We start from the raw sequence: 18,840 nt of genomic DNA, 5'->3' as shown, positions 1-18,840 counted from the left end.
ATCCTCTCCCACCACATAGTAGCAGCCGGCATATGACAGAGAGTCGGGTCTGAATCAAAGCTCTACAGTAGCTTTCCCATCCGGTCGACAGTTCGTTTCTCTATACATCATCGTCCTGTCCATCTTCATCGAACGTCGACCAGAAATACCCGACGACCACACAACGACGATAGCGACGACGGCGACGACCCCGACGACAGCACCGCTTCTCGAGGGAACCTTTTCCCACCAATACCCATTCTCCCAAATTTGGTCCCGGCCGCTGATGGAGACCCTCATCACCAATGGCTTCCTTGACCGATAAGACATATTTCCCTCCGCTGGAGGAGTGTTTGACGGGCAAGAACATAATACTGTCCTGGAAACTTGTCGCTTCTGCCCTTGCCGACCAACAGAGCGATCGCATCACCAGCAATGCCGTCTCTTCCTTTCTAAAAGATGCCTACGTCCAGCACCTGCTCAAGAACCCCTCCAAGACCTTCGAACCTCCGACCTCCAAGACGAAAGCCGACTTCGAGACCAAGACCGCCGCCATCAACGTGACCCAGACCCCCAACGAGCGATTCAATATCAAGACCATCAAGGACGACGCCATATGGCTCAGCACCAATGTCAACATCAGCGAAGTTGCCGCCCTGCGCATCGTCGTAGTCGAGTTCCAGTCGCGCCCACAAGCCCACCTCGTCGGCCCTCTCTCTACCCAGGATATCGACAATATTCAGGAAGCTGCTGGAGTCAGTGATGCGCAAACTTCTAACATCCTCGCCCTCCTCAACCTCTCCGCCGTTGCCGACGCCGAAACCACATGGGCCGAGTTTGAGAAGGATGCCAGCCGCCGCCAGCGAATTCTGGCCCACTACCTCTCCGAACGCCGGTCCTTCGTGAGCTCCGCCGAGTCACTCGTAACCTTCATGCTGCACTCGAGTGCTGCCATCCTGAACCAGGAGACGCATAACTTGCGACGGGAGATTGTGAAGGAGGCATTCGGATATGACGAGTTCGACGACCACTCCGAAATCAACATCAGCTTGTTCGAGGCCCTTATACCACGTTACTTCACCCTCCTCGAAGATGCCATCAAGAGCGCGCAGACCGGCCCGGCAAACGTTGAAGAACGTCTTCTTACCGAGCAGATCAACATTGACTGGACCAGGACGGCTCTCACCGAGGCTATCCATGCCATGACGGTCTCTTTCCAGATTCTCGACCTCTCGGGCCCCGTGTTTACTACCCCGGAGATAATAACTCAGTGGTACCAGATTATGAACACCTACGAGTTCCTAGATGGCATCAGCAGCGGCTATGACCTTGTTTCCGAGCTCGTCATGCCCTTAAAGAGCTTGGTATGCGTGATCTCGCTCAGACTCATCAACCTCAACCGATCACTCCTGTACTTGAGCCAAGACATCGACTTGCTGGACTTCGAAGAGCCCTATCTAGCATCATCCGAGCTTCTAACAATAATTCATACCGCTGTGACCAATGCCGCAAATGCCGGTTCGCCAACTGCGAGCCCTGTCATCTTGGCATGGTCCTTGATTCTGCAGGAGATGTTTATTGGCTACCAGGAACGCGTCGAACGACGGGATGTTGCTCAAAATGCTCGCGCTCAAGCCAGTTTCGAATTGGAGATTCAGCCGAACCCCAGCGAGCGTAGGAACTCGGCGGGAAGCATCGTGTCTATCGAAAGGTCGCCATATGATCTGTTCCTGACCTCGCAGGCCCTTGAGCGGGATAACCAGTTGGTTGAGGCGCTCGCCTTTGCGGCCACCGCTCGTGGCCAGGTATACGAAGTCATGTCAGAAATGGCAGCCTGCCTGGGCCACAGTCAGCTCGCCGCCTTCTCTTCCCTGTTAGGAGCGCGCGCGCGGGCCGTTTTCCTCGAAGTCCTCAAGAAGAGCTTCCCTATCGTGGGGTACCAAAATGATACCGTTTCCTGTCTCCTTACCGTACTGTCCGGAGGGAGGCAGTACTGGGATATTTCTCCCAAAAATGCACTGTCCCCAAACCAGGAAGTTGATTCTGTCATGCTTCGGGATGACGAGCTCAAGGAGAACTATCTCTTGCAGGCTCGCAGCCGTTACCCTTACGAATTCCTGCCCTTCGTCTCATTCACTCGGGCTCTGTTGACGGGCCTCCTCGCAGACAGCGAAAACTCCGAGTGGGTGATCGGTCTGCTCCTCAAATCTCCCACCTTGACCTTGGAATGGAGTCCTGACTGGGTTAATTACGAACTTATCTTCGAGGACGAGAACATCAACTCTTTCCAGTTGATTGGCGACCTTGACCTCTTCGATACCTCCAAGGTTACCAGGAGGCGCCCCGAAAAGGAGGAAAAGTTTACCATTCCTGCCGGCACTGTTGGACGTTTCGTCTCGGATAGCGAGAGGATCGCCATACTGGAATACGAGCACTCGGCCCTGGCCCTCCTGGGCAAGCGTCTTGAGGTGTCTTTGAAGGCTGACGCATACAGCAGTGCACTCCCGGGACTTAGTGCTGATGAGGTGGCGGAATCGGTACTACTTTTGGCAACCGTTGTCCGAGTCGAGACTCTCAGGACTGCCGTGACCGTTTCGAGGGCTGGCTCCGAGGCTGGCATGGCAGTCTTGAAAGAGGCGAGCAGAGCGCTACCACACACCAAAGACATCCTGACGGTTGTCTGTGACCTTATGGACACCATCATCCAAGACGATCTTGTCAACGTTGATGGCCCCAGAACGGCGGTTTTGGCAGCCTGCTTACAGTTCCTTGATGCCGCACTGCCTGTGTGCCCAGGCAGGGTTTGGGCTTACATGTCTAGAACTGCCCTCATCAATGGCGAGACAAGAGCTGGACGGCTGTCCAGGATTACCGGAAACCTTGACATGTTGTCTGAGCGCTTCGACTTCCTTTCTTCCGCCGTCAAGTTTTTCTCGAACCTGATTGAAATAGCAATGCTCGGTGCAGTTCAGCGCAAGGTCGTAAAGGAGACGAATGCTCGTTCCAACGTCGACACAAACGCATGGCTAGGAACAAGCGAAAAGGTGATCTCTCGGGTCTCTCTTGCCATCGCCCAGACCGCGGTCGATATCATCGAGAATTCGGCCACGTGGAGATTCCCATCCGAGCTGGACCGCAGTGTTGTGGTTCGTGATGTGGTGGGTATCATGCAGAAGCTCCTTTCATACACCTATAACCTGAGCGCGAGCGGGCCTTCGAATACCTTGACTGGCTCTCTTGAACCTGCCGCTAGATACGTTCTCGAAAGCTTTGTCACCGCTTCGTCAAACTCACTCCGATTCCAACCTCTTCTAGCGACACTTCTTGTTGCCTTCCAAATCCCTGACTCGACTCTTTACCCCCGCCGGGCTGCCGTCGTCTCGGAGAGACTCTTAGTTGTCCTTGACTTTGCAACCATTCTCCTCCGGGTTTCCAACTACCTCGATCTGCCTGTCAGCAAGCTCCAGACGCAGCTGTTCAAATCTGCGTCTCTGGTCGCCCGTCTTCCTGCTATCAGGCTGTCCTTCAAGATACCGGCGATAGCTCTCCTGAGTGCGCTGGTAGAAAGTGCCGGGAAGGGCAACGCCGAACCTCCATCACTGCTGGGATACCTTGGGCCACAAATCTCGCGGTCATTCATCCAGATCACTTCACAGCTGGATAAGCCGTTTGACAGGGTACCAGAGTCGGTCAATATATGGAAGTTCTTTTCGACAATAATGCGGAATCGTCAACAGTGGATGGCAAACTGCCTCCTTACAGGAAAGACTCCTCGCGAGGCCTTGAAGGGCGATGGCAAGATTGCAGAAATCTCTCCCGACTCGGTTCTTTCCACGGCCATCGAGAAACTTCGCTTTATCAAGAAGTTGCCAAGCCGGGAGGCCATCGCCATTCTGGACTTTTTCACCTCGGCCCAGAACTACTGGCCTTGGACGATCTTCGCCATGCAGAAGGATATGTCCTTCCTGACCGACCTCCGAGCATATGTCCGCGATCTCAAGTCGCCCTCGATGGTCTCTAGGACAGACCCCAAGGAGGCTGCCTACCAGGCGAGGATAGCAGCTTACATCGCCGAGGCATTTGCCATGCAGCTGTACCATCTGCGTCAGATGCGGCAATCACAAAAGTTTGCGAACGACGTCGTGAACGATCTCGATTACTTCCTGCGTAACGGAGTTGAGGTTTCGGGGTACAACGCCTCGTTGCATTCTAACTTTGCAAAGAACTTTAGCCAACGATACCCGGGAATTTCGGTAGAGGATTTCAAGAGGACAGTTCTTGTTCCTCGTGATCTAGGTTCCCAATTTTACTATGCCTTGGATTTTGCCGACTTGATGCTCAGTTACGATGTGGCATGGGATGGGTCGCGCAAGAACGGCTTCAAGCATGAGATGGAGAGGGCTAATGTGAACTTGTCTCTGGTGGAGGCTGAGATTGTAAGTTTTTCTGTGTTTCCTCTCGAGCGATAACAAATACTAACAATGATTCAAGGCCCTTTTCCATGCTTGGGAGTATCTACTTTTAGAGCTTAGCGTCTCGCTTCTCCCCAAGAACGAAACCGTCGCCAAGCAGATGGCACAGGTCGCTGAGCAATGTTTGGATGCCAACCAACGGGCTCAGCCGCCAGACAACATCTTCGTCCGATTGGTTCACGCTCGGGCAAACCTGGCTTTGACGCTTCTTCAACGCCTCGCTGATGCTTCTCACCTGCCTAAAGACAGCACCAAGCTGCTCACCAGCATCACAAGGGCCATCAATAATATTGAGGTTCCCTTCGACAAGGACCAGATCTCCTACTTCCGCACCCTCCTCAAGATCCTCTTCGTCGCTCTCCGTGGAACCAGACACTCGGTCAATGCCCCTGCGCCCGGCGCCTCCACCTTGTCGAAGTCTGGTGGTGAGAGCAGCTCCGTGGCCGTCACCCAACTGACCCTCAGCATCCTTGACCGCGTCGTCGCCCAATCCTTCAGGTCCCTCGTCGCGCTGGTGCATGAACCCACCTCGCCCACCACGCCTGAGGACCTTGCCCTCATCACCGCGATCCTGCAAGCCTGCCTGAGCGTCCCCGGCATTGACCAGTGCCAGGTGCAAATCCTCAACATCATGGCCAGCCACGACGTCTTCCAAGTCGCCACCTCGCTCTTCTCCTGGGCCGACAAGCTGACGGACAAGTCGGGCGACCCCATCTACGGCGAGCTTTCCTTGCTCTTCCTGCTTGAGCTCTCCTCCATGCCCACTATCGCTGAGCAGCTCGCCTGCGACGGCCTGCTAGACCACATCACGTCCGCTAACCTCGCCGGCTTCATGCGCCGCCCCAACGTCGGCCCTCTAGCTGACAACGCCGGCGCCGCCCGCTGCTACTCCATCTGGGCCAAGGGCATCCTGCCTCTACTACTCAACATGCTCGGTGCCTTGGGTGCCACCATCGCCCCTGAGATCGCTTACGTGCTGAATCAATTCCCTAATCTGTTGCGCGCGGCCGTGGATCGGTTCGAAGCACCGGGCACCCACCGCACCTTTTCGCCCTCCAAGTCTGTCTCCATCTCGGGTGGTCCCAACAATAACAAGGACATGTCAGGCTTCATCACCCTAACCGCCATTTCGGAAATCCACTCCCTCGCCCTCCTCACCCGCGTCCTGTCAGTCATCAGGATGACCAATGTCGGCGGCCACTCGGCAAGAGACATCCCGCAGATTACCGGAGGGTGGGAAGACGAGGCCAGACAAAATCTGTTGGAGAATGTGGAGTTTTGGCTGGGCAGCAGGAAGGTGTTGAGGGAACGGTTGGTGCCTTTGGGGCAAAGGGAGATGGAGTGGAGGAGCCAGAAAGCGTCGGAGGGGTCGGCGTGCGAGAATAAGTTGGAAGAGAAGGCGGTGGAGATGTTGAGTGGTGTGGCGGAGGTGTTGGCGTTGGGTGAGGCGGAGGAGGGTGCGTAGAAGGTGTTTTACAGTCATTGAGGGAAGGAAGTGATGATGATGGCAAAGGGGTGGATGTTGAAAGGTGGTGATGTGTTATGGGACGCTGCGGTCTGTCAGATGGATAATTGTGTGTAAAAGTAAGGGATATGGTTGGATTGCTAGGCAGTGTAGCAGGAGACTGAGTTTATGTGTTTTTGTTTACTTCAAGTCGTAAGCGGTATTGAAAAGGTGGTGTGTTACTTTGCACAGCTGATGTTTGGGCGTGATTGCCCTGATGGTTTTAGGTTCATATAGCATTTCGACAGTTTTCCCTTGAAAAATGTTCTTTTGGGTGGCTATGCGCATGATGACCGTACAGTTTGGAAATTCATTCGTGAGGGACTCGCCCGTCCTCTAGTATGGTAATAAGGAGAAGGTCTATTGCCAATGCAATCCCACAAAATCACAATGTAACCACGCAGAAAGATTTGTTATATCATCACACGCAGCCAGATTTGAATATCTTGACTTTTGTATCAATCCGTTTCGATGCCAAACTTTTCGTTCGAGTCTCTTTTCGTTACCACACATCATGTACCAGATCCCTCCCCGTCGGTATCACGCTTCACGATTACCAGAGGTACAACAATAATGGCTACCTCCGTTGTCCCCTCCAAGGCTTTTTGTGAAAATTGTCATATCCATAGATGTCAAAAAGAAGCACCTTCAACTTTTCCTACCTAGCCAAAGCTGGCAGAAACTAGGACTCATCTTCGACACCATCCATCCCAGGTATTCAATACCATCCATCTCCCCCTCTCCCCCCCCCCTTCTTCTTCTTCTTCTTTCCATATCCATCCACAACAGAAAACCGGTATTCCTCACCACCTCATTCTCATTCTGCACCCAACCAGCACCTTCACTCACAATATCCTTCACGGTATGTATGTATGGTACGCATGCATGCATGCGCACCTCGACTCATCGTCGTCAACCCAATTTATTTCCCGAACCGAACCTATTTATACACAATTTTTTTTTTCCCCTCAACCCCTCTTCCTTCCTTCCTTCCTTCCTTCCTTCCTTCCCCTTTCTCCTTTCCTTCTTGTAGTACAGTGTATAGTTTTTTTTACCGCCTCTGCATCTCAGCAGTCATGGCAGCGTTGAGCTCGCCAAAGCGCTCGCCCAGGCGCGTCTGTGTGGACATGGACTTGAGCACGCAGCGGCTGATGCAGCCGGACTCGCGGCCGGAAAGGGCCTTGGAGGTGAAGTCGTCGACGCAGGCGGTGAAGCAGTTGTCTACGAGGTTACCGAAGACCTGTTTGTTTGTTGTTAGAAGAAAGAAGAGAGAGAGGGAGGGGGAATGTTAGTAAGAGGTTTGGTTGGTTTTGGGATAGATGGGAGAGCAGACGGAGGCTTGGAGAGGGGTGGTGTTGGAGGGGGAGGATGGATGGGGAAATTGAGGTGTAACGGTTCGGAAATAGGTGGAAAGGAAGGAGGAGGAGGAGGAGGAGGTGAAGGAGGAGGAGGGGTGGGAAACAGTTTGGGAGTAGGTGCGAGTAGATGGGATAGTTGGGGGATGGATGGTGGAAGACCGGGGGATAGTAAAGATTGGTGATGACGGTAGCTATGTTTGGATCTAAGATGTAGCGACGATTCGAAGATGGAAGAATATTGGTGGCGCAAATGTGTAACGAAGAAAGAAAGTGTGTATATACGACGTACACTCATAAACTCCTTGACCTGGCGCTTCTGAAGGCGCTGGTCGAGCTCGCGGCTCTCGGCGGCTGTAAGTCTGTTTTGATGGAAAGTTTGACGATGACGTTAGTTTTGGGTTTCCAGTCTTGTTCTCCTTGTCGTAAAAAAAAAAACCACAAGGTGACTGTTGTTTCCCTTGCTCTCTTGCTTACCCATCCATTGTTGTCGATTTGGTGTTGTCGTTCGGTGATGATTCCGAACTCTTGTGGAATCTCGAGTTGTAGTATGGATGTAAGGTCCTGGTCGGTTGGCAGAGGTGGAATCGATAACGGATGGATGGATGGATGGATGGATGTCGATGTCGTACCTACCTAGGGCCCGCTGCGCGCGACGGGCAGAAACGAGTCGGATGGATTGAAGCTGCAGTTCTAAAAATTCACCGCCCGGCAGAGAGCTCGATGCTTGGCGCTTGGCATCAAGGCTTGGCAAGACCGGGGGATACAGTACAGTAGCAAATAAGGTCTGTGCGCTAACGTTCGCTCTTAACATTGTACCACTGCACTGCACAACTGCAGGCAGCTCAACCGGCAACAGTCTTTACTGCAACCATAGCCGACGCCAATGGTGAGGAATGACATCACTCCTTACGATCCAGTTCAGGCCAACGAAGCCAACTGGAGGAACCACTACTAAAAACAGACATTTACTATGCATAGGCAAACAGAAGAGCCTCACTGGCACTTTGTTATCTGAGGTTTTGCCGTTGTCTTGCCTGTGGACAATAAAATCCCCATTAGGTATCCGGCAATTCGTCCCTGTATCACCCACCATTCAGCAGGGCGGGGAAGTGAAGGGAAGGACTGATTGTGTGCAAAGTATGGTATTGTACAACGACGGCATGTCCGCTGGCTCGTAGGGACTGATGTCCATTGGGCTGTTTTATCTCTCCGTGTCTTGTGTTACTACCGAAAGGCTTCGTTACTGTGGCCATGGCTTTGTGGTGAGAAGAAAAAAAAGTGCTGGGATGTGAGCCATTTCTCCCATTGACGGTTATTTGCGGTTAGTGAGATATGGTGCGGACGCCCTCTTTCTTCATTACTGTAGTAGTGTTCATCGCCTTTTAAGTGCTTATAAGCACTGGTGTGTTACCGGAAATCAAAACACCAACAGCAGTACATATCGTGGGCTTACATGCAGCCTCAGCCAGAGTCAGCCTATGACGTCCACCCGGGAAGGATCTCGTGTTCAGGGAGGAATATGTCTTGCCCGCATATGAAAGATGAAACAAGACCCGCAGTTGATGGGTGCAACATGCTTTTTGACTTTCAAGCCGTTGTGGCAATTCGAGGTGGCCTTGTTTGTGTCCCGTCCCCCATCGTTGTGGTTTTGATACATCCACCATCCCAAACGCACAACTTGGCTTGGAGGCTCTAGGTGGAGCTGCCTTGTCGCGGCAAAAGCTCGGTCCGTCGGCTAAGGGGTGAATCGCAATCTGATATGTTTTTAGGCGGCTCAGGTAAACTTCATCAAGCGGTGAGAATACAATGAGCCGAGCCTGAACTCGCCCATGTCTACGCTACGAAGCTCAAAGTTGGGGTCTGAGGATACAAAAAGGGTGCTGAAGCTGTGGGAATTCTTCGCACGGTGAACGCGTCTGCGGAACCTGGCGGCGAAGCGAAGCCATTTTATCATCTCTTGTCAAGTGTGGCGCATGACATGTTCATGCTTGGTCTTTGGCGAAGTGAGGGGGAAACTCAACCTTGACCACATGAGCATGTTTCGCTTGTCTCACCCTCTCCTCTGTGCCGACCAAATGTCATGTTGTCGTGAAGCTGCAACGGGACGGACGCTCTGTGGCCTGGTTCCCCTCTCCCCAATTCTGGAGAATAGCACACTAAAGTGTATGTAGTTAGGGTTTCCGAGCTCTTGCGGGCGTGCCAGGAATGATGTGCGTTGGAGTCTTGGGAAACCACGCGACTGTACGGGGAAAGCAGTCGTTGGTCATAGTGACAGTCCAATTGAGTCTGGACTTTGAATACCGGCTGCGGTCCCAGCTGGGCGATCAGAGACGATCGCGGCTTCAAAAAGCCTTCCATGATTCAAGTTGTGGACAGATGGGGTGTAGTATCGTGGGCACCTCTTGGACCCATGCAAGGCCTTTGACCTGTCAGGTGAGCAGCCATCAACTCTAAGCGTTGGGAATCTTTCCTTTTTTGGAGAGGCGAAAGTGACGACGATGCACGCTTCGCCATTCGTGTCCTTTCTGCAAGCTTCGTTGGGTATTCATTGCGGTGTCGTGTAGTGTACTGCGTACGCTATTTGTCTTTGTTGTTGTGATTTTTGAGTTTACAGTTCGGTGTGAGAACAACGAACTTGAACGGCGGGATCTTTTGCCTTGGGGAACATGATTCGTGGGAGCACTGTGTAGGTACTATATTTGGAATTATGGATTGGCGGCATCGTGAAATCCTGTGGCAGTTTTCCAGCACTTGACAATACAAGGTGGATTTTTGTGGGCAAGATGGTGGCTGGGCTGCTGTTGAACAGAGAGGTTGGAGCGCAATAAAGTGAAGAGAACATTCCACAATGATATTGGACAATGGAGAGAAGGGAACAGAAGCATTATGATCCCCTCCACATCAGCTAGGTAAGGACTGTCTGAGAAATCTGAAATACCTATTTCAAACTCAAAACGCTGTCGAGTACAAAAGGACAAAGTGGAAACGACGCCTGCCCTGTGCGCCGGTTACACCCACTGCGTGCTGCGTGCTGCGCACTGCACCGAGTCGCCGTAGCATGTTACCCGCTGCAGTGGGTGAGAAACACTGACTTGGTGGTACCTTTCCTACGCTGACCTAGTACGTCATTCCGTCCTTTCCTGTTGTTGAACGCAGTCCCAACCTAATTGTGCGTCGATCTTGTCACACAATGTCCAAATCCCATCATGACAGACGGTTTTGTTTCAACTGTTCATAGACATGCACTACTGTAATAAAGTAAAAGTCAAGTGGAACTCTGGATTAGGGTCATGTGCTGTGGTGGATCTGACACTTAGTTAGAAGCAAGGTGCATGTACGCGAAGGTTTAGTTAGGAGAAAACACCCGCCATCTTCTCGTGGATGCCCATGTCTAACAAAAATTAAGCAGTCGAACATCCAAGACAACAGTCAATAGTCTAGAATATCCCCTCCTATCCGACGACAGTGGAAAGCCGGAGATCGAAGACCGAAAAGGTTGGAGATGTAAGGTTGTATCATGACAGGATCTAGACCTGTGCCATTGAAGTCTAGAGTAGTGTACATTGTCTACCTCCTGTAGCAGGTAAGGTACCTCTGCACTAATGCCAGGGGACAGACAGTCAGATGGTATATATCAGAGGCGAGCACAGCCGCTGCCAGGACATGGCTGCTTTCCATTGCAGCAAGAGACGTTGCAGACTCAGGTTGGAACACTGGCTATCCTGGATAACTCTACAAGTATTTGTCGGTGTGAAACCCTCAACCGTAACAGATAGAGGTAGGTCAAGAGACTGACTTGCGATCTCGGTTGTATTTTCCGGCATTGTTGTAAACACAGGACCTTGAGGATGAGGTAAGGCACGGCATTCCAAATCGATCCAATGCGGCAGGAAAAGGGATCGGATGGGTCGTGGTACAGTGACTTGTAAGGAATAATCGTGATGAAAAAAAAAAAAAAAAAAAAAAAAAAAAAGCTACATAAGTGCGACTGGAATGCTGCAGCGGCCGGCACTGCACTGCCAACGTACAGTGTGACATAGAGGCATCCACACAGTGGGTGAAACCGCCCCGGAGACGGAATGAAGCCATTGATCCCCTGTTGCTCTTTCCCAAATCGTTTTCTCAGTTGTGAGGGGGAAGGAAGTGGAAGCAAAAGCCACAGCTTCAGTTGTCAAAGGGCCCGGCCATCTTTTTTTTTTTTTTTTTTTTTTGTGTAGTTTTTTTTTTTTTTTTCTTTCCTCTTTGGTTCAGTTGTTCCATTCTGTATGCGACGGATGCATTGGAACGACATACAACGTCCAGTTACTTACCTGCCACTCCCCCTCCCTGCCGGCCAGATCGGCCACCCACCTTGGTCAGCAGTGTTACCAGCACCATTCTCTCACTACACACAGGGAAAACGGGTACCCTATACAGGACGAAACAGACGGGACCCAGACGAGACGAAAGCAAAGACACCCGACGTCCCGGTCGCCCCGGCGACGAACCAGATCTTCCGAGATCCCCTCCCACACAGTCCCCCCTTTCTCCCGGCGCCCTATACCGTCTATACCGTCTGTACGGAGCCATCTCCTGAGCAAACAGTTTTGCGACCAGGTTGAAGCCCTTCGACAACCGGGTTCGCCTTCCCTTCCTTCTCCTTTTTCATCCATTGCGACAATCCACGCCCTTGGTACATCCGGAAGGGCTTTCAGCTCGCCAGCCACCCCCCCGGCTTAGGTTCCAGTGCGCGGGTCCTCCACCTAACTGGCTTCGATCAGTCTGGCCAAGGAAGTGGGCGAGCAGGAACAGGAACAGGAACAGGAACAGGAACCGACAGGACTGGTCACGTCAAGACAGGAACAAGAGAGTCAAAGACCACACAGCCAGACAGGGTTCCATTGCCGCCAGCCGCCCCGTCAAACCGTGCGGTGCATTTCCACTTCAGTTCAGTTGCATGGATCCCATATCCACTGCCACCACTATCCGGCAAGTCGTCAGCGTCCACTACAGCACTCCAAGCTGCATCGCGTCGCAGACAAACCTCCTTCTTACAACTCTGACCTACCTCGCCCGACCTTGATACCGGTACATACTGCTGCTGCTGCTGCTGCTGCTGCTGCTGCTGCTACACTACACGCTGCTTGTGTTGCTGTTACTGCTGCACAGACTTTAGCCTGACAGGCAGTTTGAAGCAAGCCTGCATCCTCCCATCTCGTCCTCGCCTCGGCTGCCCCACGCGCATTCCCCCGGTTGCTCAACGTCCTCCTTCCGCCGTCATTGTCTCCCAATCCTGCAAGTCCGAGTCCACAACGTCGTCCGGTTTTGCCATCTTTTTCTGCCACGCGTGGGTGACTGTCGACCGCCTCCCTCAGCGTCTGCCTTTCCGGCACCCGACTGATTCGGCACCGTCCCGTCCCGTCACCACGCCCGCCATCCCTCCTCCGTCGTCACACGGTCACCGTCATTGCCGTCAACCGCCATGACGTCCGCCGCCGCCGCCGCGCCCGTCGCGCCCGCCCATGGTCCTCCACCACCGCCTCCAACCTCTTCGCAGACGCAGGCGCAAGTGCAAGCGCAGGTCCACGTTCAGGCTCAGGCACAGGCACAGGCACAGGCACGGACACAGGCACAGGCACAGGCCCAGGCCCAGGCGCATTCGCACTCGCATACCCAGTCGCTGTCGCAGCCGCAGCATCGAGCATACAATCCCTACAGTGCCTTTGCGCACCAGCCGCAACCTCCACTGCCCACAAAGCGAGACCTCAAGTCGTGGTGGAAAGGCTTCAAGCTACCCTCGAAGCATCAGGAAGCACACGGTATAGCCACCCCGTTCACTAGATCTAAGCCCTACCGATCAACATCCTTATTTGCGGAGGACAAAGAAGGCTGTCTAAGCGACCTGCCGGAAGCTGTGGCCCTCTTGCAGGAGATAGTTGCGCAGGAGCTCCTCATCGCAGCCCGAGCGAATGCCCGATCTCAGCAAACAAGTGTGAGCTTAAATCGGATGTCCACTGGCGCACTTTTCTATGAGAAGCCTCTCCAACTAGACACTCTTGCTCGCTTCCTGAACTGGCGTCTTAGTAGAAGATGTACTGGCGTAAATGGACCCTGGCCGGTGCAAGACTCCGCTAAAACCAAATCAGTAGTAGCAGAACCGCCCAAAGGCATCTTTGGCGTCCCCCTTCGCGATAGCATCAAGTATGCCAATGTTGCCATATCCCTTGTCGACGAAAATGGGAAAAGCTACATCTACGGTTACGTCCCCATCGTGGTTGCCAAATGTGGTGTTTTCTTGAAGGAAAAGGGTTCGTATAGCATCCCCCCGCCCTCTCCCCCCCTTCCATCCTGTGGCATACCTTTGGAGAGTCCTAACTTTTCATCCAAGCAACCGACGTTGAGGGCATCTTTCGTCTCAGTGGTTCAGAGAAAAGGATCAAGGAACTCAAACACATCTTCGATTCGCCAGACCGATACGGCAAGGGGTTGGTGTGGGATGGATACACAGTTCACGATGCCGCCAATGTCCTCCGTCGCTACCTCAACGACCTCCCGGAGCCGGTGGTCCCTCTCGAACTATATGAGGAGTTTCGAAAACCGCTGAAAGGAGCCACTAGGCAGGCCGCAGGTGATACCGATGGCCCCCAGTTTGTCGAGAATTTCGACATGGACGCCGCCATCCTCAGATACCAGCAGCTGATTACCGAGTTGCCGCCCCTCAATCGCCAGCTGATGCTTTATATCTTGGACTTGCTCGCCGTCTTCGCCGCTAAGTCTGACGTTAACCGCATGAACTCGCAGAACCTGGCTGCCATTTTCCAGCCAGGCATGCTCTCCCATCCGGCCCACGCTATGGCACCCGAGGAGTATCGCCTCAACCAATGCGTCATTATTTTTCTCATTGAGAACCAGGATCATTTCCTCATCGGCATGCAAGGTACAGCGGCCGATGAGAGGACGGTTCAGGAGGTCCAGAAGGGGACGCCTACCATCAACGCCCCGGAGATACCAAAGAACTATCAACCTGGAGTGAACCGGACAGCATCAAATGCCAGCGCTGGTGCCGAAAGTGTTTCCAAGGAAGGCATGATTAGGAGAAATAAGTCGACATCCTCAAGACGTTCTCTTGCTTCGAATGGAGCGCCGAGTCCTGGAAGCCCTGCATTAACTTCCACACCTACGGGAGGTTTGGGCCGGAGCAACACCTTGCCATCGAAACGATCGCCTCGCGTGCCGCCCGGAAGATTCGCGCATCGATATGATGCGTCTAGTTCCCCAGTCGGCCCCTTAACGCCGGTTCATCCGCCGTCAGTTCCTGGAGTTACGCCTCCTACGCCGACAGTACTGCCACCAGCGCCAGCGGTTGTTCACGAGGTCGCTACACCCCCGGAAGAATCTTCGGTACCATCCATAGTCACATCCACAGCTCCTTCGAGTTTGCTACCTAATCATTCTGTCTCGGCTACCAGGAGTCGGGAAAAGCTGTTAGATGCCGAGGCCGAGGCCGCAACGCCTTCCAAGGAACGCCGCATACCCAACATATCAAATATCTTCCAGAGAGCGCCCACTGGGGAAAACGAACTTCGACAGCCTAACAAGCTGAAGAAGAAGATGCCAGGAGCCGGAGGTCATTATAGTGCTCATAGCTCGACGATGTCGCTTCCTCGCTCAGCAACAGCATCGCCCAGTGTCGAAGCTGCGAACCCCATGGATACGGTCCCATCCTTGCCCGGAAACCTTGATGCGGTAGTGTCGGGCGGACAACCTGCGCCTTCCCCCAGCGACTCTACGCCGAAGGCATCCCAGGTGCCTTCTATGCCCTCAACCACCGTGCATCCCCACAATGCCTCTGAGGCACAACTCAAACCACGAGAATCTCCGCCGACTTCGGTCACGTCATACAACGATATGTCTGATCCTGATCAGGTTGAGACGCAGACTTCGGCTAGTTTGGCTAGCCCAGAGATGGCATCCCCGGACAGGGATAAGAGGAGGCGGTGGCGCCTATCGAGGAAAAAGGAGGACAGCATATCCTTGAATTCTCCTCTAAACATTAGCCAGCCTCTTATTTCCCCGCGTATGCTAGGTTCGAATTCGCAGGCTGAGGGGAGCAACAGTTCTGTAGGCAGTTCTGGTTATTTCCATCACAGACCCCGGGCAAGCATGAGCGGGGATGTTTCTGACGCGGGCATGATAAGTAGCCTCGATGACCGTTCGATGATGAGCGACGCAACCAGAGAAGGCAGGGACCGCGACCGAGACAGGGACTGGGACAAGAGTAGTGAATACCGCAAGTCAAACATTGCCGACTGGCTGAAAAACAAGTACCGCGAGCATAGGGAGACAGCGGAACTAAGAAGGACCAAGTCGCCACCAGCACATGATGGTAGGTCGGCATCCATTGGGGAACGAATTCGCAAGAGCCTGGATATGAAGCGGGAGATGATCAACGGAAGCGAAAATGGGTATAGCGATGAGCATATTCCGATGCCACCACCGCCCATGCGGGAATCAGGACCGGGACATTCACAGACATCTATCCAATCTGCTGCTCAACCTGTCCAGCAAGTTCAACCACAGCCGCTGCAAGCTCAGCAACCCCCAGCATTTTACCAAACTGAAGTGCAGTCGGTCGAGGTGCAACCTGTCGTGCAGGAATTTCCAGCCCAGGTTCAGCCCAATCTCCAGCCAGAGCAGCGTTCGTCACAGCATCCTGAACCCCAACAGGCTTCGGCACATCAATCGCAGCCTCAACTGCAGCAAGAGCCCTTGCCGCAAACACCAGAGCAGCCGACTGAAGCGTCCGTGCTCACTCCCTCAAGGCACATGGATCTGGATGAGTAAAACAGCCGATGCAAGCCTGATGAACAGGGCACAGTATTCTACTAGTGCTCAAGTCAATCATACCCGTCTTGTGGTCTACCATACAAACTATCACTCCGTTTTAATGTCTAAGTTAGTTTATCTCGGATGGTCTTTTTTCTGCTGCTTTTTTATTTTTATTTTCTATCTTCTTCAGCGCAAGAGAGCGGGTCAGGTCGAGGACTTTGTTGCGCGGATACCCCATCCAGAGATACCCGAAGAAGATTTTGTTTGTCTCTAGTACAACTTGCAGTACCAAGGACAACAGAATCTAAGCGTCTTTTACTGGTTCGAATTATTGTGTTTAGACTCGGGGATATTATTTTCCTTGTTGTATGCTGGAAGACCATTAAAAACAACACAGAGATGTATTAGAACTTCATGTTTGTGTCTTGGGGCATAATAAGTCAGGCATTATCAGCGACAACTCAACAGTCACCTATAACCATCATCTAGCGCTCACAACGGGCAGCCCCCCTTCCCCACCTTGGAACCCTACAACAAACCATGCATGGCTTGGAGAACCGGTTGTTTCCCTTTTTTTGTTATCGCCTTCGTCGTCTGTAGTACGGAAGAATCACAGAACTAATGCTCGGCCACACACCCACCAACCACACACAAATGCCGATGGACTTTGGGGTGGTTTGGGGAATACCAGATGACACACAAAAATAACGAATTCACGAAATTGGACGACGATTCCTCTTCTTCTTGTTCTCACGTTTGTTTACCAAAAACCTAGGGTGGGGATCATTTCTTTCTTACTTCTTCTTCGACGGCCTTTACCGTATTCCATCCGGAATTGAAAAAATCGAGTGTGAATGAAATGCCAAATGTACCTACCTGTCCACACGTATGTTCGATTGCCAGTTGTGTTGGATCCGCATCAGGGATATATATGCCTACGCGCCTGTGAAGCATTTGTAGTTTCGTAACCAACCGAGTCGAACTGCACGTTACGATTCTACAAGCATTCGCATCCGTCTGGGGAAGATCATGAAAATCACATCCATCATTCATATGTGAAGTTTGCATATTGTAGGACATAATGGCACCAAACCCACGCGAGCGACGAATTTCCGATCAGATGACATCAGATCAGAGCTGACTTTTTTTTTTTTTTTTTTTTTTTTTTTTTTAAGGATGATCTGCGTCATGTATACAATACGTACCTCACCAACATGACACACACAAGCACAACTAAACAACTAACACGCACAGTACACTACCCAGAATCACTCCACCGGGTCGGCATCGTCATGTACAGACGATCACCACATACACTAAAAAGAGAAGTGAGCTGAGTCCGCTTGATTCCTGCTGAGTCTAGACTCCAGTCTAACGAGTTACATGGGTAATTGTATGTAGAGTGCATAAATGAGCCCTCTAAAAAAAAGTACCGGATGGAGTTGCGGGACCATGGACTTGAAGTTCAAGTTCGGCTTGTGAAGGTTGCTTTGGTTGGTACCGAGTCCGGAGGGGACTACAGTAACCTACCGTCTCGATACATACCGAACTGTTGGATATCCAAGTCGTCGGTTGCAAAGGGAAACAATGGTCGACACCTAGTTACACTACATGGTTTTGTTAAGCTTTCAACTTGAGTCGAGTTAAGCTTGTGGTTTTCCAACAAAACTTTTGCAAGTACCAAATCGTAATCCACGAAGGAGGTCCAACCAACACCTCGGTTTCGCTTTCTCAGCTGGTTTTCTTGGGAGAACCTTGGCTGTTGAGGCTCCTCAGCCGTTGGTTGTCCTCCACTCGTACACACACACACATATAATCCAAGTAGAAGCGCGGCACCATTCCGAGCTGAACCCGCTGGACTGCTCAAGTGTCGATCTTGATAGCGGAATTCAGTCAAAATGGCGTAGCGTGCATGACCTGCCAGGCCGTCACTGTGCCCGTTTCCAACCGTTCTTTGTTTCTTTCCATCCATCAGCCGTTCGTCCTCGTTGCTTTGATTCCATCTTTTGTTTTTCTTATGTGGTAAGGGAGAAGGAAGAAGAATTAGAAACACCAAGGAAAACCCCCAAGTGTCGTCGGTGAAGTTGGGGGAAAAGCTTAAAGGGGAAAAGCTTAAAAGGGTATTTTCGGTAATGGATATCGAGGACACCTAACAAGCAGTCAGTCGTCTGGGACCTGACATGCGGAGCTGTCCTGTCATGATGAAAATTTCTTTTGCAAAGATCCACCATTATGACTCCTTTTTCTTCACATAATATTTTTCTTTTTTAAAGACAAAAGAAGAAAGAATTTTTTTTGGGGCAGATCATCCATCGAAGAATTCAAAAAAAAAAAAAAAGGGGCAGCAACCAAACAACACAGGAGGTTGGCTTCTTAAACTCCGTATTTCGGAGTCCAAACACCGTGACCGTCAAAACACACAAAGGTGGACACATACGCACGCTAGAACAAAGCGGGAAAGGCTAGCGTCAAATCACTCACTCCCGTCCATCTTTCTTCCCCGCAAAATCCCACCAACCAGATGTGCTAGGGTCGTTGCGCCAACCTCGGGACTTGGCGCGGGGTAGGGGGTGTGCAGTGGTCGGTCGCCCAGGACGGGACGGGAGTGGCAGACAAAGGAATGGTCTCGGCTTTTGGCCATTTCTTGGGGAGGAGGAGGTGTGGTGGGTGGGTGATGACAACCGGGAGATGGTTGGCGTTCTTACCTCTCGCTCTTTGT

The 18,840-nt window shown here is 52.1% G+C and overlaps 4 protein-coding genes across 4 annotated transcripts; 3 read left to right on the top strand and 1 right to left on the bottom strand.

The window, feature by feature from the left end:
* Nucleotides 1-284: 284 nt before the first annotated feature.
* Nucleotides 285-6,233, top strand: NEUTE1DRAFT_81912 (uncharacterized protein; the record flags this gene model as incomplete). The annotated part of the gene is made up of 2 exons (XM_009852672.1): nucleotides 285-4,415; nucleotides 4,471-6,233. The coding sequence occupies 2 exons, from the start codon at nucleotides 285-287 to the stop codon at nucleotides 5,914-5,916; spliced, it is 5,577 nt and encodes a 1,858-aa protein (XP_009850974.1).
* A 629-nt stretch (nucleotides 6,234-6,862) lies between these two features.
* NEUTE1DRAFT_116980 (uncharacterized protein) lies at nucleotides 6,863-7,925 on the bottom strand (the record flags this gene model as incomplete). Its single annotated transcript, XM_009852671.1, has 3 exons — nucleotides 6,863-7,195; nucleotides 7,603-7,672; nucleotides 7,788-7,925. The coding sequence occupies 3 exons, from the start codon at nucleotides 7,793-7,795 to the stop codon at nucleotides 7,007-7,009; spliced, it is 267 nt and encodes an 88-aa protein (XP_009850973.1).
* A 1,596-nt stretch (nucleotides 7,926-9,521) lies between these two features.
* Nucleotides 9,522-10,370, top strand: NEUTE1DRAFT_100778 (uncharacterized protein; the record flags this gene model as incomplete). The annotated part of the gene is made up of 3 exons (XM_009852670.1): nucleotides 9,522-9,746; nucleotides 9,928-9,999; nucleotides 10,287-10,370. The coding sequence occupies 3 exons, from the start codon at nucleotides 9,522-9,524 to the stop codon at nucleotides 10,368-10,370; spliced, it is 381 nt and encodes a 126-aa protein (XP_009850972.1).
* A 2,352-nt stretch (nucleotides 10,371-12,722) lies between these two features.
* Nucleotides 12,723-16,861, top strand: NEUTE1DRAFT_63226 (uncharacterized protein; the record flags this gene model as incomplete). The annotated part of the gene is made up of 2 exons (XM_009852669.1): nucleotides 12,723-13,600; nucleotides 13,681-16,861. 2 exons carry the CDS (start codon nucleotides 12,775-12,777, stop codon nucleotides 16,134-16,136), a joined length of 3,282 nt encoding a protein of 1,093 aa, XP_009850971.1.
* Nucleotides 16,862-18,840: the final 1,979 nt, after the last annotated feature.

This window comes from Neurospora tetrasperma, assembly GCF_000213175.1.
Source record: "Neurospora tetrasperma FGSC 2508 unplaced genomic scaffold NEUTE1scaffold_3, whole genome shotgun sequence".
NCBI classification, from domain to species: domain Eukaryota; kingdom Fungi; phylum Ascomycota; class Sordariomycetes; order Sordariales; family Sordariaceae; genus Neurospora; species Neurospora tetrasperma.
This window is presented reverse-complemented; position numbering and strand designations above follow the sequence as displayed.